This window comes from Clarias gariepinus, unplaced genomic scaffold (genome assembly GCF_024256425.1).
Source record: "Clarias gariepinus isolate MV-2021 ecotype Netherlands unplaced genomic scaffold, CGAR_prim_01v2 scaffold_38, whole genome shotgun sequence".
NCBI lineage: Eukaryota > Metazoa > Chordata > Actinopteri > Siluriformes > Clariidae > Clarias > Clarias gariepinus.
Window position 1 is genome coordinate 212588 of NW_026521005.1, and position 24147 is coordinate 236734.

The 24147-nt window shown below is 45.1% G+C and overlaps 2 protein-coding genes across 4 annotated transcripts; one reads left to right on the forward strand and one right to left on the reverse strand.

The window, feature by feature from the left end:
- The first annotated feature begins 411 nt into the window (after window positions 1-411).
- Window positions 412-6807, forward strand: get4 (guided entry of tail-anchored proteins factor 4). The gene is made up of 9 exons (XM_053491009.1): window positions 412-576; window positions 1266-1344; window positions 2532-2613; window positions 2694-2843; window positions 2931-3069; window positions 3268-3408; window positions 3621-3696; window positions 6208-6280; window positions 6455-6807. Exons 1-9 carry the CDS (start codon window positions 416-418, stop codon window positions 6541-6543), a joined length of 990 nt encoding a protein of 329 aa, XP_053346984.1. The 5' UTR covers window positions 412-415; the 3' UTR covers window positions 6544-6807.
- Window positions 6808-8569: 1762 nt separating this feature from the next.
- On the reverse strand, window positions 8570-22953 carry vps35l (VPS35 endosomal protein sorting factor like). Of its 3 annotated transcripts, none has more exons than XM_053490987.1 (30): window positions 22895-22953; window positions 22211-22310; window positions 21778-21963; window positions 21584-21700; window positions 21444-21468; window positions 21246-21322; window positions 21022-21150; window positions 20832-20916; window positions 20688-20744; window positions 20484-20580; window positions 20307-20354; window positions 20127-20220; window positions 19126-19326; window positions 18987-19033; window positions 18778-18889; window positions 18548-18664; window positions 18355-18408; window positions 18182-18262; window positions 13259-13321; window positions 13087-13172; window positions 12786-12866; window positions 12405-12468; window positions 10738-10836; window positions 10507-10584; window positions 10288-10402; window positions 9943-10082; window positions 9661-9826; window positions 9466-9584; window positions 9215-9361; window positions 8570-9063 (listed from the first exon to the last, which is right to left on the reverse strand). In XM_053490987.1, the coding sequence occupies exons 1-30, from the start codon at window positions 22909-22911 to the stop codon at window positions 8965-8967; spliced, it is 2901 nt and encodes a 966-aa protein (XP_053346962.1). In that variant the 5' UTR covers window positions 22912-22953; the 3' UTR covers window positions 8570-8964. The 3 variants fall into 3 exon arrangements, with proteins under 3 accessions (XP_053346962.1, XP_053346963.1, XP_053346961.1); XM_053490988.1 differs by lacking the exon at window positions 22895-22953 and adding an exon at window positions 22849-22884; XM_053490986.1 differs by lacking the exon at window positions 22895-22953 and having other exon boundaries at window positions 22211-22701.
- Window positions 22954-24147: the final 1194 nt, after the last annotated feature.

The window sequence follows — 24147 nt, forward strand, 5'->3', positions numbered from 1 at the left end:
CATTTTTGTCAAAAGAAAAAAAAACTTTAATTTAAACAATAAGATATTTTTGGTGAACAAACTGTTAATTAAAAAAATATATATATAAAACAGTATGAACAGTTCGATTATTTCACGTCCTAGTTGTGTTTACGAAATAATTAGTGATGTCAAAGTATAAAAGTAAACAACAATTTGGCGTGTGTGTGTGTGGGGGGGGGGGTGTTTGTTTATTCATTATCACAAACGACATTGAAATAATTATTTTAACTTCTCCTCACGCTGCTGCCACCTGGGCTCTGTCCCAATATCCTGCTCTATCCGCTAGGTAGGGCTCTAAGGAATGCGCATGCGTCATTGTGTGTAGTGTACTTAACTAGGAAGTAACAAGCCATTGGATAGCTGCAGCTACGGCGGCTTGAAAAGGTCAATCTCCATGACAGAGCGGAGTAGCGCGAAGGGAACAATGATGTCGGAGCAGGAGGCTCTGAAGAGGAACCGTGGAGGAGTGCAGCGGGTGGAAGGGAAACTGCGCGCCAGTGTGGAGAGAGGAGACTACTATGAAGCCCATCAAATGTATCGGACTTTATTCTTTAGGTAAGATTTATAGTTCATCACAGAGAATGAGTAATAAAAGCATCGGAATCCGTCCGTGGCCTGGCTTTTCCAGATCTTTCTCTCCTTGTCAATGAAGCGGCGTGCGTTTCCCTCTTATGATTGGCTACCCTCGCGTCAGTGATCCCGCCCCCTGGTGTAGTCCTTCTCTCTGATTGGCCTGACTCGCTGTCACTCGACTTCACCCTTAGACTGGATGCCTGTTTGCTAGCTAGCTAGCTTCTGGTGTTAATAAAGATTAAGATCATTAAAATAAAGATAATGATTTTTACATTTTGTCAGTCGGTGGGTTTTGTGAATAATGTACATTTACATTGCAGTGTATATTTACATGCTGTTGAATGCGGTGTGTGTGTGTGTGGTGTTTAAAGCCGTGTGTGTAGCGCGAGCTGTGTTCATTCTGCTGAGGTTTAATAACTAAATGTTTATGAGCAAAACACCGACATTTACACTTACACACACACACACACACACACACACACACACACACACACACACACCAGTTTTACTTTATAACTAAAACTACATCTGTCTACATCTACTGTCTAAGAGCTAATCATTACCTGAGACAGTGTAATAGGTGTGTGTGTGTGTGTGTGTGTGTATCAGGTACAGGGTGTTCTAATCAGAATGTATTATTATTATTATTATTATTATTAATTTTTTTTCAGGTATACGTCTCAGTCCAAGTTTGCAGAAGCTCGGGAGCTGATGTATAATGGAGCTCTGCTTTTCTTTAGTTATAACCAGGTTAGTTGTTTTATTCCTGTTTTGTGTAATTATTCTGTTATTCCTATTTTTAATGTTATTAATATTCCCCCCTGAAGGGCTGACATGTAAATCCTCGTAACCTTCGATTGTTTTCAGAAAGCTCCGGTGCCTACCAAGCTTTAATTCCTCTCTGAGATCCATAAACAAGTTATACACCTTAGTGACGCATACACCGGGCCTGTGTGCTGCATGATGTCGGTGGCATGTAGTTTTCAGTTTTCCCCACACGCACTCGGTACTGAGCGCCCCGATGCCCTGCTTGTGGGTCAGGGTGCAGGTCATCGTACCAAAGTACCGGAGTACCTGGAGGAAACCCACCAAGCACAGGGAGAACATGCAAACTCCATACACACAGAAACGGGGAATCGAGTCTGGCCGGGAATCGAACCTGGACCCTGGAGGTGCAAGGCGACAGTGCTAACCACTACGTCACCATGCCACCACAGTTCTATCAGTATTTTGATATTAAATTCTCTCCTTGATTTTATTACAATTTTAAACCTTTAAAAAAAATTGAGTAATTAAATGTAGTCTTTTCCTTCTATTCCTTATGACATTAGTTTTTACCTAGTGCAGCATTTAAACACTACAAACTCCAAACACAAGAATTTAACATTTTACTGAGCAGCGCTCTGTCATCCTCCATAATTATTATTTCTAAACAAACTTCAGCAAATAATTCACTCTTACACACGAGGTGAAAGTGTAGATGTTTTAGAGAGCGCCACCTGCAGGATTATGAAGAAGCTTTGATTTTTTTTTTTTACAGGCTAAAACGCCTCAAGTCTCAAAAATTAACTTGACAGTGAGTGCGCGGGTTGTGCGGCTGTGAGTACGTGTCTGTGTGCGGCTTCTAATGCACGCAACAAATTGGCGCTGGTGTTGCGAGTCAGGTGTAAATGTGTGTAATAAGTGGGTTTAAGAATAATTTGCTCAGAGTTTGGAGAAAAGGGCAGATTGGAGGGTTTTGATGCACATGATTTTTTGATAATGTAACGCCATAAAAATGTAATTTTGTTGCGCCGTTCAGAAGCTTCTGTGCTCCGTACAGAATCGTTTATATCTGAGGCCAAAAACCAGACAATATTGTACCCCCACAATCTCCAGCAAAAGTGTACTGAGCAGGGGATCTCTTCAGACAGTCACAGCGTTTTTATTCCCCACAGCAAAACAGTGCAGCAGACCTGTCCATGCTAGTCCTGGAGACTTTAGAGAAGTCAAAGGTTGACGTAGAAGAGGAAATCCTGGGTAAGAAAAGTGTAAGATTTGTACCTAATTAAAGCCTTTTTCAAAAGGCTTTAGTTTATGTTATGTACTGTTTCCTGCAGAACAACTGGTCAAGCTGTTCAGCCTGATGGACCCCAACTCCCCCGAAAGGGTGGCTTTCGTCTCACGGGCGCTCAAGTGGTCCACGGGCGGCTCAGGGAAGCTGGGACACCCAAAACTACACCAGCTGCTGGCGGTCACGCTGTGGAAGGGTACTTTTAATAACACCACACCTTTCGGTTTGAGTTCAAGACGTTTCGTGACGTTCCTGTGTCCTAACTTCCTGTCCGTTTGTTCAGAACAAAACTACAGCGAGTCTCGCTACCACTTCCTGCACTCCTCAGACGGTGAGGGCTGCGCTCAGATGCTGGTCGAGTACTCGACCGCGCGCGGGTTTCGCAGCGAGGTCGAAATGTTCGTGGCTCAGGCCGTCTTACAGTGAGTACACTTTACATTTTGTGATTTGCTTCCAATCACATGCTTGTGAGAACCAATTTGGTTTCAGCGTGAATTGTGGAAGGGCGTTCAAGTCCAACCAGGACACTCTTATCACTTTCAACGTCATGAGACTCTTAGCACAATGTGCCTTTCGGAGCTCAGCGCTGTCTTGTACATCTTTTTACATTTCCTTTGCAGGTTCCTCTGTCTAAAGAACAAAACGAGTGCGTCGGTGGTGTTCACCACGTACACGCAGAAGCACCCGTCCATAGAGAAGGGCCCTCCGTTCATGCAGCCGCTCCTCAACTTCCTCTGGTTCCTCCTCCTGGCGGTCGACGGGTATGAATGTCCGATCTGATCTTGTCCAAAATAATCTTCCAGATTATTTAAGGAAATACAGCTGGACGGAGCGCTGATTAGCCTAGCGTGCGCTCCCGATTAGCGTTATCACTCTGTGTAATGCAGAAAGAGTAAAGCGAGCTAACTCTGATGATGAGGAAGTGTTGAGTCTTCACTGTAGTTAAGTAACGTGTGTGTGTGTGTTTTCTCAGTGGAAAGCTGACAGTCTTTACAGTATTATGTGAACAGTACCAGCCATCGCTGAAGAGGGACCCCATGTACAACGAGGTACAAACACAGCATCGCTCTTAAACACCGCCCCACACCACAGCCTCTCTGATTGGTCAGAAGGTGTTGTTTCTAAAGGTGTACCTCCTGCTGAAGAGTGTAAACAGAAGTGTTTGAATATCTGTGAAGAACATTTGTACTGATATTCTAAGGAAGGTTAAAAGTTTCTTACTGGTGACGAGACACGGATTCATCACTACGAGTCTGAGAGTAAACGGCAGGGTACGGAACGGAAACGTCCTCAATCACCGACCGAGAAAAAGTTTAAAATTCAACCATCAGCTGGAAAATTCATTCAATCATTTACAATTTTCTGGGACTCTCAAGGGCCAAAAGTATTGGGGCATTCAGTTTAAAAAAAAAAAGTTTAACAATCCACAGTGTGACGCTTATTGAAGAGCAATGAATCTAAAATGCGATGCACGTCCGTACACTTCTGTCGACACTTTGTTAAATCCTCCTCACTATAGTCCTGGCCCGTATTCACAAAGCTTCTTAGAATTCTTAGAAGAGCTCCTATTTTAGCCTAAAAAAAGTCCTAGCTGGAAGTCCTAGAACAAAAGTGATTTAGGAAACTTCTCAGAGCAACTCTGAGGAAAGAAAGTACAAAAACCTTTATCTTAGTGAGGAGGTATATATATATATATATATATATATATATATATATATATATATATATATATATATATAAAATGAAAGTGTAGAATTATGACTACAGGCTATAGTTCTGTTATAGGCTAAATATCTTAAAGCTAATTAAACAGCTAAATGCGTCTACTTTGAAGCAACTGATTTCCACAAAGTTACTATATTTAAGTTCTTATATCTACAGTGAAACCTTGGATAATGAACATAATTTGTTCCAGAAGCGGCTCATATTCCAAAACGGCTCATATTGTTTCCGTTTATGCGCGTGTGTGTGTACGTGCGTAATTTGACACTGTGCCGGTTCTCTCACACACACTCGCTCTCGCCTTTAGTGTGTGTGTGAACCGGCACGGTGTCCAATTACGTGCGCGCACGCACACAACAACAGGCTAAGGGAGAAAACGCGTGCATGGATGTTGATTCTACCAGTGAGAGACACGCACTAAGACCCAGCAGGGGAGAGGATTACCCACAATTCCGCAGCACAAGTCAAAACAAGGAGCGTATGCGTGGTACATGATACTGGGTACTCGTAAACCAAGACAAGTTCATTTTCAAAAAGTCTGTTTATTAAATCTTTGCTCGTCTTGTGGAAAACTCGCAAAGCACGTTACTCACAATCTGAGGTTTCACTGTATTTACCATACAGATTTTATTACTTGTAATCCATTTTAGATTGATGGGAGCAAAATGGTTTAGGTTTTACCAATTTACATGATTGTGGGATGGTTTATTTGAGTTGCACTTTTGGATGGTAGCCAACAATGGAGATGGACGGAAGTAAAACAACCAAAAAACCAAACCGGTCAGAAGAGCCGTGTTTACTTTTAGCTTTACGTTCAGTAATTGGAGAATGTCTTCTTTCCACCATTTTGTCCTCTGCTATAGAAACTACAAAGTCTTTCTCTTTAATCTTAACCATTTTTACCTTAGGAGGTGTTTTTAGGGCTAAGATGTTTTGTGAATCATTTTTATCTTTATTAAGAATTAGTCCTAAATTTAGGGGGAAATTCATTCAATAATGTCATATTTTAGGAATTTTCTTAGAATTCTGTCACTATTTAGGTTTAAAAAGCTTTGTGATTACAGACCCAGATTACCATTCGTGGCGCGCAGCTCAGACTAAAACATTTTAAATGAGTGAATATGAAAGCTTGTCGACAGATGGACAGGGTGTATTAAAAAGCAAAGAGATTATGGCAAAAAAATCTGTCATATATATATATTGGATGCATCTTTTTAAAAAGTTAATTAAAATTAATTCTACAGTCCGAGTGCAGATAATTTTGAGGTCACCCTCTTATGTTAGTGATCTGTTTTTATACACAAAAAGTGTGAAATCTGTTGGGTTTTGCATGTAAAAAATAAGCTTGAGCATCAGTTAAAATCCTCAGAAGAACTGTGAGGTTCTGCAGAATGCTGAGTGAAGCTACACAACTTGTACCTGAGACTAAAGGCTTCTCAAAGCATCGTCATGGCAAAAACACTGACCCTGTTTCATACATTACTGTTTACTGTTCTTTATAATCGGTTAGTTTGTTTGCTTCCTGAAGGCATATATACTCCACGGCAGTAATTTCCACGTGTCCAAGACTTTTGTACAGTACTGTATGAATCTCAACTACACATTAGATTAATACACAGACATCAGTTCCGTCACAGAGCGGTTTGTTTCCTGAGGTCTAATCATGTCCTGTTTTTACTTTACTGTTTTGACAATATTTGCTGTTATTTTAATGTTTTAACAGTTGATATTTGAAGCATACTTAAATGATTAGTTTAAAGCATCTGTTGTGTAAATAGGGGTTAGATATTTGTGTGTTGTACTAAGCAATATGGTGTGTGTGTGCTTCTCTTCCTCAGTACCTGGACAGAATAGGACAGCTGTTCTTTGGCGTTCCACCCAAACAGTCCTCTTCATACGGTGGTCTACTAGGTACATCCTCTAAATGACTGCTTATTTGATATGATTGACAGCTGCATGCATGCTCTGGAATATTACTGACCTAGAAGCCCCGCCCCTTTATCCACATCTATCTTGTATTACGTTACACGAGTCGTTATTTAATCAGTGAGTTGTTGTTGGTTTCTGTCTCGTCTCCTCCTGCAGGGAATCTGTTGAACAGTCTAATGGGCTCGGGTGAGGAAGAGGAGGGTGAGGAAGTTCATGAGGACAGCAGCCCAATCGAGCTGGACTGAACGTCGCACGCCTGCACACGCACCCTCCGAGTTAGAGAACACACACCGAACTGAATCAAACTCCACCTGACCCTTATTTTCTTTCACCACGTGTCCTGGAATAAGTAGCTGCAGGGGTTTATTTTTTTATTTTGCTCTTTTTTTGTTTGTTTAGTTGTCAGAAGAGGTGGTTGAGGCAACATCTGGACTCGTGCGACAAAACCCTCAGCAGCTCCATGAGAATAAACTAATGAATGAATAAATAAACTGTGTGAAAAGGGAGAACATCTGACGTGTAGTCACAGCAACCAGAACACGGGTGGTGATTGATTTATTACTTAGTGATGCATCGATACGGAGACAGGTTTCAGCTCAGCTGACTGTGTGTGTGACGTGAGTGTAGTGTCCGGAGGTACCACAGTAATGAGCATTAATGATTGACCAAAACTGTAAAAAAAAAATCTGCTACAGCGGCATCCTTTAACACAAGGGCAGAAACGTGCTTAAAGAGCTTAAAGAGCATGAACCGTGTGTAGTAGAAAACAATGTGATGAGTATCGGTGTTATAATGGCTTGTGTGTGTGCGCATGAGAGAGAGAGAGAGAGCTCACTTCAGCCAAAAAAAAAAAAAAAAGATTCAGTTATGAATCACAATTCTTATTTGGGGGGGATTTTTCTCCCTAATTTAGTCGTGTCCAATTCCTCCCCGTCATTAGGGGGCGCTCCACAATAAGGCTACTACCACCACTCAGTCGGGAGGGTCAAAGACCATCACGCATTTCCTTCGAATCACGTGACTCCACCAGCCGCATCTTTTCGAACTGCTCGCTCTCGCACCGATGGGGGCGACACTTGGTAGGAGTAACACACTCGGAGGAAAGCGCTAGCCGCTCCTTCCGCGTGCTCGAGCTCACAGACGCCTCTGATTGGCTGTAGAGCCGTGATTAATGTGGGAGCGCAAAGTAGCTCTCATCCCGCCCCTCTGAGAGAGCTCGGCCAATCAGCTCTCTACACCTCCGGCTGCGAGAGGTTACAGCATCACCCGGGAACCGAACCGGCGATCTCCAGATGTTAGGGCGAGCACTTTATCACTGCGCCACTCAGAGGCGGTATGAATCACAATAAAATAAAAATTACATTAATAATAGATGAAGCGGCCAATCGGTGAGTGATCAGACTCGTCTGGGGTTCAGTCTGGTCAGTCTCAGATATAAACCATCCTGTACCGAGTGCAGGAGCTCCTGCTGTATACACGACACTAGTGATTGAGTCAGAGTCAAAGCCTACTGGTGCTCCAGACGTCCACGCTGAACTCTTACCCGTCACGGGCTCGTCTCAGATTGAATACCATCACATGACTCAAAAAAAAAACTTACTAATCAAGACTTCAAAGTAACTGCACAGCGTTAGTCCTTAGAGTTTAAAAGGATTCGAGACACGATGCTAGTTTGTTTATTTCAGTTGTACAGACAGGGAGCTATACTTCCCCCACTGGTCAGGATGGGTAGCGGAATTCCGCGGGAGTCGTGTCAGTGTGCAGACGATGATGTCATCAGAACCAAAACATCTGCACTGGTGGGAAAATGTGTTCTCGATGCATCACTAATTAATGTTCTGTATACAATTAAAGTATAAGGAATGATCACAATTGTCTCTGTGTGTGTGTGTGTGTGTGTGTGTGTGTGTGTGTGTGTGTGTGTGTACACACATCGTACCAGAGAGGTGTTTGTTGCTGATCTTACATTTAGAACAAACTTCACCACTACTCATGTGTGTGAGAGGTCTGAGTGGGATCCTAATACTTAAATAATAAGTGTGTTGTAAAGAGTGTGAAGCAGATGCCTTGACTTTAGCTAAAGCTCTATAATAAAAGGACGGGGTAAGACGTTCCCTTCACTCGTTCCTCTTTAAATCCTCAAAAAGAGAACCTAGTTCCAGGTCACAGGATTACACTAAAAACATTTCTCTCTTCTGAAGCACTAAATGAAGAACCGACACAGAACCGGTGTTTAATACAGCAGGTGAACGATCACAAATACAACCTAGAAACATTTAAAATATGCAAAAGGTTTATTAAAGTGTGAGATTCGTAGTCATGTTGCGTTACAGTAAGCTGAGCTACAGGTGATTAACAGTGAAGCAAAAAGTGCAGTTATGTAGAGAATACTCTAATTATTACTAATCAACTATAAATTCACAACGTTCTCCAGAAACACACACACACACATCTCGACCAATCAGGTGTCGGGAGAGTGTGAGCCTCGCCATCAGCGCCGGGTTTTCACAAGGTTTATGTAATGGGTGTGTGCTGGGCCGGTGTGGTCCGAGTGAGAGGGGTAAGGGGAGTGAAGCTGTGACACACACACACACACCATACTGGTAACAGGAGGATCAGAAGCACTGTGTGGACCTGGACACGCAAAGGTCAAAGGTCAGAGAGGTTCAGGCTCGTGACTGCAGGGAGAGCCGCAGGAGCATGTCGGAGAGGTGAGCCGCGTCGGGTTGCTGGGCCTGCTGCTTGATGTGCTCCAGGGTACGCACCTAACACACACACACACACACACACACACACACACACACAATGTAATTTACTAACATTTTCTGGATCTGGTGGGTTCTCTTATGAAAACACTCTTTTTACAAAAATGACAATAAATGTGTGTGTGTGTGTGTGTGTGTGTGTGTCTCTAACCGAGGCGCGCGTGTCGCAGTAGCCGTTCTTGTGGCTCAGGTTCCACAGATTAACGGCGAGTTGGTTGAGTTTGTTGATGCGCAGATCTCCGTGAGCCAACAAGCAGCTGAACAGAGAGAAAGCCAGAGCTCCCTGCCGGCGCGCTCCCTGAAACACACACACACACACACACACACACACACAGGGCTTTACAATGGCTATGTTTATTACTCTTTAAAGTGTGTGTGTGTGTGTGTGTGTGTGTGTCCGACCTCGTCCTGGCTCAGAGTCTTCAGGTAATCCAGCACCTGTCCAATCACCGTCTCACACACGCGGCTGATCTCTGCTATGAACTTGGGGTCGCCGCCGTACAGCGTCTCGTTCGACTCCACTGGAGAGGAGACACGGTGATGATCAGACCGTCACTGGGCAGACGTCTGTGTGTGTGTGTGTGTGTGTGTGTGTACCTTTAGGAATGGTGTAGAGGTAGCTCTCCTGACTCATGGCAGCCAGCAGGGGTAACGCACTGATGTACACGCGCACTTTAGCGTCGCTGTTGTCCTCCCAGGTGTAGTCCTGCACCATGTTCAACAGCCCTCTCACCAGGTACAACACACCCTGCTCAGGGTGGTCCTGCAACACACACACACAGACACAATTATTAACATTATAAATAAGATTAATGGGAAGATATTTCTTCAGGATATGAGATCTGTTTCAGTAAGGTCGGGGGGCGGGGCTAAGATTACCGGCACCACCAGCAGCGTGGAGAGGAAGTTACTGATGAAGTCGAGGAGGAAGGGCTCAGAGGAGCGCTGTTTACCCTCCACGCTGATGACACGGGGCACTTCGGGCAAAATGCCCACCGCTGCCTTCAGGAAGGAATCAGCTGAGAGACGAAGAGAGAGAAAGAGAGAGAGAAGAGGATGGGGGGGGAGGAGAGGGATGGAGGGAGGGGGAGGAGAGGGACGGAGGGAGCAGCCAATTTAATCTTTTTTATTCTATATAATTCACAAACTAGATTAAAACTCGTCCTTTTCTCGATGGATCTGTCCCGCGTGTCTGAGTGACGGGGGTTAGTGAGATGTCCTCACCCTGGGACAGGCACTGATTGGCCAGAGCCACTTGTCCCGACAGCAGGTAGAGATGGAGACGGCTGAAGATGCTGCTGAGAGACGGAATGGTGATGAAGCTGTACGCTGCACAAGCCTGCAACATCAAACACAAACACCACAACTCCATCAACCACAAACTCCTCAGCACCGACGAGCTCTAACGCTGGAACGCTAACATGTTTAAACGCAGAGACCGACCCGGACGAACGCCGCCGTTTTGCGCGAGTGATTCCCGCCCATGACTCGTCTGGTCTCCATGGCTAAATGATTCACCGTCTGAGGAAAACAGAAACATGAAACGGATTATAGAACAAAGGTCCAACAGTGTCTCTGCTCAGGAGGAACACAGAACAGAGAGAGAACACGAGTGTGTGTGTGTGTGTGTGTACTGTACATGACACAGTATAATCAGAGTGGAAAGGAACTCACATGAACCAGCTGAATGATGACTGACTCCAGGTTACAGAAGGTTGCTCTGGCCTCCACGCAGAAACTCAACTGCTGCTCAAAGTCCCGCCCAAAAGATACCTGAGCACAGACACAACACCTGAGCGCAGACACAACACCTGAGCCTAGACACAACACCTGAATACAGACACAACACCTGAGCACATGCACAACACCTGAGCCCAGACACAACACCTGAGCCCAGACACAACACCTGAGCCCAGACGCAACACCTGAGCCCAGACGCAACACCTGAGCCCAGACGCAACACCTGAGCACAGACACAACACCTGAGCCTAGACGCAACACCTGAATACAGACACAACACCTGAGCACATGCACAACACCTGAGCCCAGACACAACACCTGAGCCCATGCACAACACCTGAGCCCAGACACAACACCTGAGCCCAGACGCAACACCTGAATACAGACACAACACCTGAGCCCAGACGCAACACCTGAGCCCAGACACAACACCTGAGCCCAGACGCAACACCTGAGCCCAGACGCAACACCTGAGCCCAGACGCAACACCTGAATACAGACACAACACCTGAGCACATGCACAACACCTGAGCCCAGACACAACACCTGAGCCCAGACGCAACACCTGAGCCCAGACGCAACACCTGAGCACAGACGCAACACCTGAGCACAGACACAACACCTGAGCACAGGCTAAACACCTGAGCCTAGACACAACACCTGAATACAGACACAACACCTGAGCACATGCACAACACCTGAGCCCAGACACAACACCTGAGCCCAGACGCAACACCTGAGCCCAGACGCAACACCTGAATACAGACACAACACCTGAGCCCAGACACATCACCTGAGTATAGATACAACACCTGAATACAGACACAACACCTGAGTAAAGACAACACCTGAGCCCAGACGCAACACCTGAGCCCAGACGCAACACCTGAATACAGACACAACACCTGAGCAAAGACAACACCTGAGCCCAGACTAAACACCCGAGGCCAGACACACCACGTGAATACAGACAACACGTGAATAGACAACACGTGAATACAGACAACACCTGAGCCCAGACACAACACGGGAATACAGACACAATACCTGAATACAGACACAACAACTGAGCCCTGACACAACACCTGAGTATAGACAACACCGGAGCCCAGACTAAACACCTGAGCCCAGACTAAACACCTGAGCCCAGACACAACATGTGAATACAGACACAACACCTAAATACAGACACAACACCTGAGCCCAGACACAACACGTAAATATGGACACAACACCTGAGCCCAGACACAACACCTAAGTACAGACACAACACCTGAATACAGACACAACACCTGAGTACAGACTAAAAACTTGAGCACAGACACAACACCTGAGCCTAGACTAAACACCTGAGTACTTTCAGTCAGACAGACAGACTGCTAGACGGTCAGTTGTTGCATTAATCACTGAGTCAGACAGACAGACAGTTAATAACTCAGCCATTAATCAGTCAGTAATGCTGATCACTCCAGCTGTAAATCATTCAGTCAGTCAGTGGATCAGAACGAGTTTTAATCAGTAAAATAATTAAATAAACACTTAATTTGTATTAATCTGCTCAGGACAGCAATGAACTTTTCTACAGGAATAGGAGGACTGACCATGCGGATGAAGCCATTGATCAGCAGAGCTAGAGCTCTTTTCTCGTCCTCCACTGTGAGAGCACTGAGGACACACGGACACACACACACCACAATCAGTAACAGATATACCCGTATACAGTAAAGCAGTGCACTATGGTCGTGTAGATAACAGTATGATGTTACTGTACCTCACAGACACGTGCAGACTTTTTGTTCTAATACACAACTTTTTATTTAAAAGTATTTATCGCGGCTAACACCAAACAACAACTGGACTGGACTATTTATTTATCAACTCTAAATCCTTAAAAAATAAACAGATATTTAAATAAATGGTGAACAAAATGACTGGTCATGACATGCAGGTGTGCGAGTGTGAGGATTTATCAGAGCTCTCACTTGACCGAGTCGTGCATGGTCTTACAGACGTGGAGCAGAGCGTTGAGGATGACCGGGTCACGAGTCGGCTCCTGCTGATGTCTAAGAGGAACCGATAACAAAAACCCATCAACATCATACACAGCGGGTCCTTTAAACCCCCCTCAAACCCACCACAACCCCCCCTCTCCCCCAGTGTGTCAGCTGCCACGCCCTTTTAAAAGCGCTACAGTACAATTCTACTCATATTTATTCATTATCCTATTCATTCTTATGTTTGTTCATTATTAGAGTCGATCCATGTTTAAAATGAAAAACTTGCTTGATGAAGACGTCCATGATGGATTTACAAACTTCCACCCTCACGCTGTCTTTCTGGAACATGTCCAAGAAGGGTAGGAACTTCTCCTGGAGAGTGAGAGTACAAAAATGTGTTAAACACGAAACACGATTGTTCAGGTTTAACTCTCAGGAGCAGAGTGAGGAGCGCTCACCATGGAGAAGAGGACAGAGAAGTTGTGAAAGTAGGTGAGGATCTTCTTCATCACTGACTGCAACTACAGGACGACAGAATCAGCATTACTATCATTATCACCTTCATCATCATCAGAATAAAAATTTTAGTTATGTAACTGTGGCATCATTTCAGTGGCAGTAATGTTCTACAGCAGCTGCAGCATTTAAACCACAAGTAACAAGGATAGGTTAAAAGCAGTATAGATGCGGCTGTAGTGCGGGTACCAATAGTGTAGATGTGGATGTAGCACAGGTATCAGTAGTGTAGTTGCAACCTTAGTACGGGTATCAGTAGTGTAGTTGCGGATGTATTACGGGTATCAGTAGTGTACTTGCAGCTGTAGCAGGGGTACCAATAGTGTAGATGCGGATGTAGTACGGGTATCAGTAGTGTAGTTGCGGATGTAGGACAGGTATCAGTAGTGTAGTTGCAACCTTAGTACGGGTATCAGTAGTGTACTTGCAGCTGTAGCAGGGGTACCAATAGTGAAGATGCGGATGTAGTACAGGTATCAGTAGTGTAGTTGCGAGTGTAGTACAGGTATCAGTAGTGTAGTTGCAGATGTATTACAGGTTTCAGTAGTGTAGTTGCTGCTGTAGCAGGGGTACCAATAGTGAAGATGCAGATGTAGTACAGGTATCAGTAGTGTAGTTGCGGATGTAGTACAGGTATCAGTAGTGTAGTTGCAGCTGTAGTACAGGTATCAGTTGTGTTGTTGCGGATGTAGTACAGGTATCAGTAGTGTAGTTGCGGATGTATTACGGATATCAGTAGTGTAGTTGCGGACGTATTGCTGGTATCAGTAGTGTAGTTGCGGACGTAGTACAGGTATCAGTAGTGTAGTTGCGGATGTAGTACAGGTATCAGTAGTGTAGTTGCGGCTGTAGTACAGGTATCAGTAGTGTAGTTGCGGCTGTAGTACGGGTATCAGTAGTGAGTGTAGTTGCGGCTGTAGTACGGGTATCAGTAGTGAGTGTAGTTGCGGCTGTAGTACGGGTATTAGTAGTGAGTGTAGTTGCGACTGTAGTACGGGTATTAGTAGTGAGTGTAGTTGCGGCTGTAGTACGGGTATCAGTAGTGTAGTTGCGGCTGTAGCAGGGGTACCAATAGTGAAGATGCGGATGTAGTACAGGTATCAGTAGTGTAGTTGCGAGTGTAGTACAGGTATCAGTAGTGTAGTTGCAGATGTATTACAGGTTTCAGTAGTGTAGTTGCTGCTGTAGCAGGGGTACCAATAGTGAAGATGCAGATGTATTACGGATATCAGTAGTGTAGTTGCGGACGTATTGCTGGTATCAGTAGTGTAGTTGCGGACGTAGTACAGGTATCAGTAGTGTAGTTGCGGATGTAGTACAGGTATCAGTAGTGTAGTTGCGGCTGTAGTACAGGTATCAGTAGTGTAGTTGCGGCTGTAGTACGGGTATCAGTAGTGAGTGTAGTTGCGGCTGTAGTACGGGTATCAGTAGTAAGTGTAGTTGCGGCTGTAGTACGGGTATTAGTAGTGAGTGTAGTTGCGGCTGTAGTACGGGTATTAGTAGTGAGTGTAGTTGCGGCTGTAGTACGGGTATCAGTAGTGTAGTTGCGGCTGTAGTACGGGTATCAATAGTGTAGTTGCGGATGTAGTACGGGTATCAGTAGTGTAGTTGCGGATGTATTACGGGTTTCAGTAGTGTAGTTGCTGCTGTAGCAGGGGTACCAATAGTGTAGATGCAGATGTAGTACAGGTATCAGTAGTGTAGTTGCAGCTGTAGTACAGGTATCAGTTGTGTGTTTGCGGATGTAGTACGGGTTTCGGTAGTGTAGTTCAGCTGTAGTAAGGATATCAGTAGAGTAGTTGCGGATGTATTACAGGTATCAGTAGTGTACTTGCGGCTGTAGTACAGGTATCAATAGTGTAGTTCCGGCTGTAGTACAGGTATCAGTAGTGTAGTTGCGGCTGTAGTACAGGTATCAGTAGTGTAGTTGCGGATGTATTACGGGTATCAGTAGTGTAGTTGCGGCTGTAGTACAGGTATCAGAAGTGTAGTTGTGGCTGTAGTACAGGTATCAGTAATGTAGTTGCGGATGTATGACGGGTATAAGTAGTGTTTTTGCGGATGTATTACGGGTATCAGTAGTGTAGTTGCGGATGTATTTCGGGTATCAGTAGTGTAGTTGCGGCTGTAGTACGGGTATCAGTAATGTAGTTGCGGATGTATTAAAGGTATCAGTAGTGCAGTTGCGGATGTATTAAAGGTATCAGTAGTGTAGTTGCGGATGTAATACAGGTATCAATAGTGTAGTTGCGGATGTAGTACAGGTTTCAGTAGTGTAGTTGCGGATGTATTTCGGGTATCAGTAGTGTAGTTGCGGATGTAGTACAGGTATCAGTAGTGTAGTTGCGGATGTAGTACAGGTATCAGTAGTGTAGTTGCGGATGTATTACGGGTATCAGTAGTGTAGTTGCGGCTGTAGTACGGGTATCAGTAGTGTAGTTGCGGCTGTAGTACAGGTATCAGTAGTGTAGTTGCGGCTGTAGTACGGGTATCAGTAGTGTAGTTGCGGATGTATTACGGGTATCAGTAGTGTAGTTGCGGCTGTAGTACAGGTATCAGTAGTGTAGTTGTGGCTGTAGTACAGGTATCAGTAATGTAGTTGCGGATGTATGACGGGTATAAGTAGTGTAGTTGCGGATGTATTTCGGGTATCAGTAGTGTAGTTGCGGCTGTAGTACGGGTATCAGTAGTGTAGTTGCGGCTGTAGTACGGGTATCAGTAATGCAGTTGCGGATGTATTAAAGGTATCAGTAGTGTAGTTGCGGATGTAATACAGGTATCAGTAGTGTAGTTGCGGATGTAGTACAGGTTTCAGTAGTGTAGTTGCGGATGTATTTCGGGTATCAGTAGTGTAGTTGCGGATGTAGTACAGGTATCAGTAGTGTAGTTGCGGATGTAGTACAGGTATCAGTAGTGTAGTTGCGGATGTATGACGGGTATAAGTAGTGTAGTTGCGGATGTATTTCGGGTATCAGTAGTGTAGTTGCGGCTGTAGTACGGGTATCAGTAGTGTAGTTGCGGCTGTAGTACGGGTATCAGTAATGCAGTTGCGGATGTATTAAAGGTATCAGTAGTGTAGTTGCGGATGTAATACAGGTATCAGTAGTGTAGTTGCGGATGTAGTACAGGTTTCAGTAGTGTAGTTGCGGATGTATTTCGGGTATCAGTAGTGTAGTTGCGGATGTAGTACAGGTATCAGTAGTGTAGTTGCGGATGTAGTACAGGTATCAGTAGTGTAGTTGCGGATGTAGTACAGGTATCAGTAGTGTAGTTGCGGATGTATTACGGGTATCAGTAGTGTAGTTGCGGCTGTAGTACGGGTATCAGTAGTGTAGTTGCGGCTGTAGTACGGGTATCAGTAGTGTAGTTGCGGATGTATTACGGGTATCAGTAGTGTAGTTGCGGCTGTAGTACGGGTATCAGTAGTGTAGTTGTGGCTGTAGTACAGGTATCAGTAATGTAGTTGCGGATGTATGACGGTATAAGTAGTGTTTTTGCGGATGTATTACGGGTATCAGTAGTGTAGTTGCGGATGTATTTCGGGTATCAGTAGTGTAGTTGCGGCTGTAGTAGGGGTATCAGTAATGTAGTTGCGGATGTAGTACAGGTATCAGTAGTGTAGTTGCGGATGTATGACGGTATAAGTAGTGTTTTTGCGGATGTATTACGGGTATCAGTAGTGTAGTTGCGGATGTATTTCGGGTATCAGTAGTGTAGTTGCGGATGTAGTACGGGTATTAGTAGTGTAGTTGCGGATGTAGTACAGGTATCAGTAGTGTAGTTGCGGATGTAGTTCAGGTATCAGTAGTGTAGTTGCGGATGTAGTACAGGTATCAGTAGTGTAGTTGCGGATGTATTACGGGTATCAGTAGTGTAGTTGCGGATGTATTACGGGTATCAGTAGTGTACTTGCGGATGTAGTACGGGTATCAGTAGTGTAGTTGCGGATGTAGTACGGGTATCAGTAGTGTAGTTGCGGATGTAGTACAGGTATCAGTAGTGTAGTTGTGGATGTAGTACAGGTATCAGTAGTGTAGTTGCGGATGTATTACGGGTATCAGTAGTGTAGTTGCGGATGTAGTACGGGTATCAGTAGTGTAGTTGCGGATGTATTACGGGTATCAGTAGTGTAGTTGCGGATGTAGTACGGGTATCAGTAGTGTAGTTGCGGATGTATTACGGGTATCAGTAGTGTAGTTGCGGATGTATTACGGGTATCAGTAGTGTAGTTGCGGATGTAGTACAGGTATCAGTAGTGTAGTTGTGGATGTATTACGGGTATCAGTAGTGTACTTGCGGATGTAGTACAGGTATCAGTAGTGTAGTTGTGGATGTATTACGGGTATCAGTAGTGTAGTTGCGGATGTAGTACAGGTATCAGTAGTGTAGTTGTGGATGTATTACGGGTATCAGTAGTGTAGTTGTGGATGTATTACGGGTATCAGTAGTGTAGTTGCGGATGTAGTACAGGTATCAGTAGTGTTTTTGCAGGTGTATTACGGGTATCAGTAGTGTAGTTGCGGATGTATTTCGGGTATCAGTAGTGTAGTTGCGGCTGTAGTACGGGTATCAGTAGTGTAGTTGCGGATGTAGTACAGGTATCAGTAGTGTAGTTGTGGATGTATTACGGGTATCAGTAGTGTAGTTGCGGATGTAGTACAGGTATCAGTAGTGTAGTTGTGGATGTATTACGGGTATCAGTAGTGTAGTTGCGGATGTAGTACAGGTATCAGTAGTGTAGTTGCGGATGTATTACGGGTATCAGTAGTGTAGTTGCGGATGTAGTACAGGTGTCAGTAGTGCAGTTGCAGCTGTAGCAGGAGTATAACACGTGCTCATGAGATTTGGGATGATGTGTATGATACCTGTGGATACGCGTCCTCGAAGGCGCGGTCAGGGGTCATATGTTTGATGATGTCAGCCAGCACGGTATTCACCTCCCTTTTCTACAATCAGAAAACAAAACAAATTTTTTAAACAATAAAATTACCCATGCTTAATGTTCACGTAATACCGCGTGACGCCGGTGCTGACTCACGGTAAAGTGACGGCAGGTAAACTCCACCCAGATCTCTGCACAGTTGATGTAGTCCTGAACAACACACACACACACACACACACACACACACACACACACACACACACACAGCGTGTACAGGCAGTACAGCCTCGGGTCATTACACAGTAAGAGTGATAGAGCGTTGTGGAGTACTGTGGGCTCGGGGGTGTACCTGTGGGCTGCGCACTTTCGTGATGACCTTCCAGGCCTCGTTAAGGACGGGCAGCCTCTCGCTCTCGGGAGGGTCGGCGCAGGCGAGACTGCGGCCCAGAGAGCCGAACAGGAGGTGCTGGAGACGGGACAAAGCGTTCAAATACAAGCCCTGGAGTCTACGCTATACTATCACACTGTGTAAGCGCGCGTGTGTGTAAGTTCAAGTGTTTGTGTGTTCTTTTGCTTCACCTTGGGAAACCCAGCCTCGTCACACTCCTTGATCATGCCGATGAAGTCGCTGGCTCGTGTGGCCACAAACTCGGCCCGGAAGGCCCACATGATGGAGTTTAGGAGGAGCGCGCTGCGCGGAGAGAAATACTTTAGCTCTGGAGGGTCGAGTTCATGTCGTTATAACTCGTTATAACAGTTAATACACTGAGTTACTGAGAGCGTCTCACTTGTTGCCGAGCTTCTTGCACCTCTCCATCATTTCTGTTAGCAGCACCTGGCAAAGACGACCAAAAGGATCAGCACTTTGATGGATCACCGTTCAGCAGCTAAACTGATGAGTGTGAGTGTGAGTGTGTGTGTAAATACATCAGGGGCTCGGTAGGCCACACACTGCAGGATCCAGTGGATGGCAGGAGAATACAGCGTGAGGTAGACGGGAATCTCCACCCTCTGGATGACCAGCTGGTTCTGAACACTGTCGCTGTGAATCTGTCTGAACGACGCCAGGAGGTCGAAGAAGTTCTTGTTCAGGCTGTCTTTAAGGTTCGGCGCCACCTCCATGCCCACCTGCGCCAGGAGAACGACAAGAGAAAACAAACAAACCAGGTGTTACATCAGTAACACAGCAGCACTTTACACAAGGTGGCCTTTTATTAACGTTGTGTACCAGGGGCGGGACTCACAGTTACAATTCTGAACCAACTTATAGCAAATAATTCACTCCAACCACAGAGTACACGTACACACACACACTGTGCTATGTGTATAGTTTAGAGCGCCACCTGTGGGATAACGGAGGAACTGCAACATTTTACCTTCTCAAAGACAAACACGTAGATTAAACACGTATTTAAAAGAAGAAAACGATTTCGGATACGATACAGGAATCCCCACAACTCAATCATTTCCATTATGTACTGCATCAATCACAGTGATGTACAAAACTATTTGCCCCTTTCCTGATGTTTAATTTTGTTTGCAGATTTTTCACACTTAAATAATTAAGATCATTAAACAAATGTAAAAATTATACAAAGGTATGACATGCAAAAAAATAAATAAATACTGCAAAAAAATGAAATAAAACTCGAATACTTTTTCATGACACTGTAGCAGTACATGACACTGCTGGATCCTGATTGGTCAGACGGTTCTGATCAAGTCTCAGCCCTGACAGTAGCACAGGTGTACATTAATGCACTACGGTTACCATAGTAACATCATCAAGCAGGCGACCATGTGCAGTAAGTGACGTGTGTTTATACAGCGACTCATTCCAGGTGAAATTCTAAAAAGAAAAAATTCTAACTGCGGTTTGGACTCTCCGGTTCCGAGTTTCGGCGGTAAGCGTTACCACGGTGACGTACCCTGCACAGGTAGGCTCGAGCGTACACGGCCACCAGAGGGTCCCCGATCCCCCGGATCATAGCTGTGAGACGAGGAAGCGTCTCCTGAATCCCGCTGAGAAGAGGAAGAGGAGACTGAGCGAAGAAGAGAAACAAAAAACAGACAGAAATACAACAAATAACAAAATGGCCGCCACTCACGACTTGTTTACAAAGCGGTTGCACTTCAGTATGGCCGCCTCCACGTATCTATACTGAACGTTAAGGACACACACCGGCGTACGCACATGTCAAGGTGTTAAAGCTGATATGCTGTGTGTGTGTGTGTGTGTGTGTGTGTGTGTGTGTGTGTGTGTGTGTGTGTGTTATGAAGGATACAGGCGAGGGATGAGCTCTCTGATGGAGGCGATTTTGAAGAACCAGTTGAGGCAGGTCTCTCTGGCCGTGTCGTTCACGTCGTCCACCGAAAACGAGTCTTAACACGTGATCAGAAGCAAAACACCACGACGAAGTCAGTGCACGTGGATTAAAACGGAAAAATAAACACTTGACGGCCGTGAGACCAGCAGGTGGCGCTGTTACCTGGCAGAGGATCCGGATCCGAGCACATGGACCAGATTCTGTCGTACACCAGACGACCTGGAGCGGCAAGAGAGACAAGCTGAACAAACTATACACACACACACACACACACACACAGAATGCTGTGCGTTTCTGCTTTTATACCGAACGTGTCGAGGATGTCTGTGATCAGGACGAACTTGCTGGGGTAGAACAGGATCACAGACGTGTCGGAAAGCAGCTTGGAGCACTGAAAACAAGGAGACGTACAAGTGTGTGTGAGGGTGTGCGTGTGTGTGTGTGAGGAAGATAAATTAAATACACAACCCTGCACGTTTAAACACACAACAAACACCTGAATGACGATTTTGAGCGCTTTGACTTTCTGGTCCGTAGCCCACGCCTCCTTTAGGGACTGATTCAGTTCCTCGATCCGGTTAACATAATCCTGCTGAGAAAGGTTCAGGAGCTCCCTCTGAGAGCCCTGACACACACACACACACACACACACACACACACACACAGTAAGTACATAAGACACGACAGCCTTCATTTCTCTGTTCGTGGGTACACACACACCTCCTCCAGGTCGTCCAGCTCCTCCAGACGAGTGCGCACTTTCTCTGAGACTGCAGAGCTGGGGCTGGTGGCTTTACCTTACACACACACACACACACACACACACACTGATGAAAATGACCAGACTGCTTTGAATAACTCTAATAATGACCCTTTACACCCGCGGTGAGCAGAAACGCCTCTCGGAGCTCGACTTACTCTTCTCAGAGCCCATGAAGAGGTTCTGTAAGGAGAGAGAGAGAGACAGAGAGAGAGAGAGAGAGAGAGAGAGATAAATGACCACACGGTGGCGCCGCACTCATCTCTGAAGGCTGGACACTACATGCTGAGGTTCTTACTATAGACAGCTTCTCCGTGGTGGTGAACCGGGCCAGGATCTCGCCGCGTTTAGCCGACCACGGCTCAAAGTCCCCGCCCACTTCCTCTTCTTTTTCCCTGCGCTTCCTCCCGAGCTCCTGAGAATAACAACAACAGAGTCAGATCCACTCGGAGCTTCGTGAGGTTTTATGTCAGGTCGCGGCGTCACACCCACCACGGAGGAGCTGCTGTGGGGCAGCGCGGGGGCGTCGCCGGCCGAGGCGGCGGCGGCGAAGAGGGACAGGGGGTCGGTGCCCTCCAGCATGGAGCTCAGCGGGTCGGGAGCGACGGAGCCCGAGGACGAGGACGAGGAGGACGTGCTGCCTTTTCGAGCGCCGCGGCGGGACTTGGAATCCGTCACCTGGGGAGAGAGGAGGGCTGAACACACACACACACCTGACACGACGTGAGAGTAACACACTTCTGAGATCTGTCCTGCGGATTCTGTCCGGTTGAAAGAGCTGAGAGAGACAGAGCGATGCGGCGCCGTCCTTCAGCATGGACGCTTTATATAAAGACTTACAGGGTGAATAACAAACAGCTGTATATTAACCTACGGTTCAGTATGAGGTCTACAGGCCGAGTGTGTGTTTTCTCACTGTACTTACTGTAATGGGTTTAAGCGGGTGGTAGTCTCCGCTCTGCACCGGGACGGCCGGCGCTCGGCAGCTCCGCAGCTCTGCGCCGTAGTTCCGCGTGCGGGAACGCCTGGGTGTGGAAGCGGGGGGACAAAAACACAGTGATGTCATCAAGCAGGCGGCTTTAGGACCCGCGAGTTCCTGTCCTCACTACAGACTACAGCTGGAAACTGCAGCGGAAAAGGAATAACACACGCCGAGCCGTGGGGGTTAGGAGCTCTAACTGTCCTCTAACTGCACCACACACACACACACACACACACACACACACCTTATTAATCAACACCTTCTAATCACAAACAGGTAAACAAAGCAGTGATGATCTTTAATTCCTGCTCTTTTAGTATTTTAAGGTTAATAGTGTTCGTGCATGAGTGTAAAGGTTTGAGGAACAAAACATCTGGAAACATCTGGAAACATCTCCTAATGTTTTGGCACAAACTGGACACAATAACAGTGTAGCTGTACAGATTCAATTCTAAGCCTGAGGTGAATCTGCAGGAATATAAAACAATAATAATAATAACAATAATAATAATAATAACAATAATAACAATAACAATAATAATAATAACAATAATAACAATAATAATAATAACACACGCTACAGTAATGTTAATGTCGATTCCGTGTATAAACACAGCAGTTTCTCACCACTGAACTGAAGCCATCGTCCAATCAGTGTCATGTGACCAACCCGGAAGTGTAAAGCAGTGCGGAAGTTCGCCTGTCAAAATAAGAGTTCGGGGTCACAGGGTTAAAGATAATATTACATCTAACTTTATATTATAAAAAATAACCCATAACATTAACTTTAATGAAATCAGTGATGTGATTATTTCAGGTTGAAGCCCGTGTACATGTCTGAGACCCTGTAGATGATACGTGAGCGAGTCTGCATTATTATTAACAGGCTCGAGGACATCGACTCAAACATTCATTAATATCTAAAGAAAATAAATAAAGGACAACCTCAGGAAAAACACACCATTTAAAAACAGGGAATCTTCAAACTTAAAATTATATCAAATATTTTTGTACAGCAATTAATGTGTGCATACAGTATAATAAAACTGTAACGTGGGCGTGTTTGTACATTAAAGATATTTGTGAAAAGTTGTTTGTGGTTAAGAGCTGAAGAGTGTGATAACGAATTCCAAGTCACTGGTACATCTAGTTCAGCGATAGTCCACTCCAGGCCGTGCGGTTGTACTGAATATCAGCAGGTCAAAGGCACAAGGGTGCAGCCCGAGTACTGAAGAGATCACAGCCGTGCTGATATTGAGCACAACAGCACGACAACAAACGTGACATTGCCTTTATACAGCAGTTCTACAAACACCATTTCTTATCAACAGATTGGGATTTTTCCCAGAGTCAAATCCCAAATAGCGTTAAAAAGGGAGGCTAGGGTGCTATGTAGGGTGTAACAACCCCTTGTTCCCACAATCCAACAGAATATATGACTTAGGTCGAACAAAAATCCTTAAACAAATAGTACCAGAAGCAGCTTTTAAAATCTTTTAGCCAGGATTGAGAGCCTCATCAGAGCGGTATATGATGAACTTGGGCTCCTGATCAGAGCTGTCTTCAGGTTTTTAATACAGTAGATGTTTATATTCTCACAGATGTAAAAGTTTGGGGTTTTATGAGGTTCAAAAAAATTAGTTTACACTTTTATATAAAAGTTCAAACAAACAAAAGCCCTAGGTGAAGGTGTGAAGGTGTATATACAACAGGAGGCATATTGAAAGAAATATTGCCATGAAATGATCCTTATGTACACTCAAGAATTCCTCATTACATTACATACCAATATGATTAATTTAAATGTAGCTGAACAGGACCGGTTGGTGAAAGTGATCAGATTGATCACTTTAGCTGATTAAATGTTCCTACTGGATTTA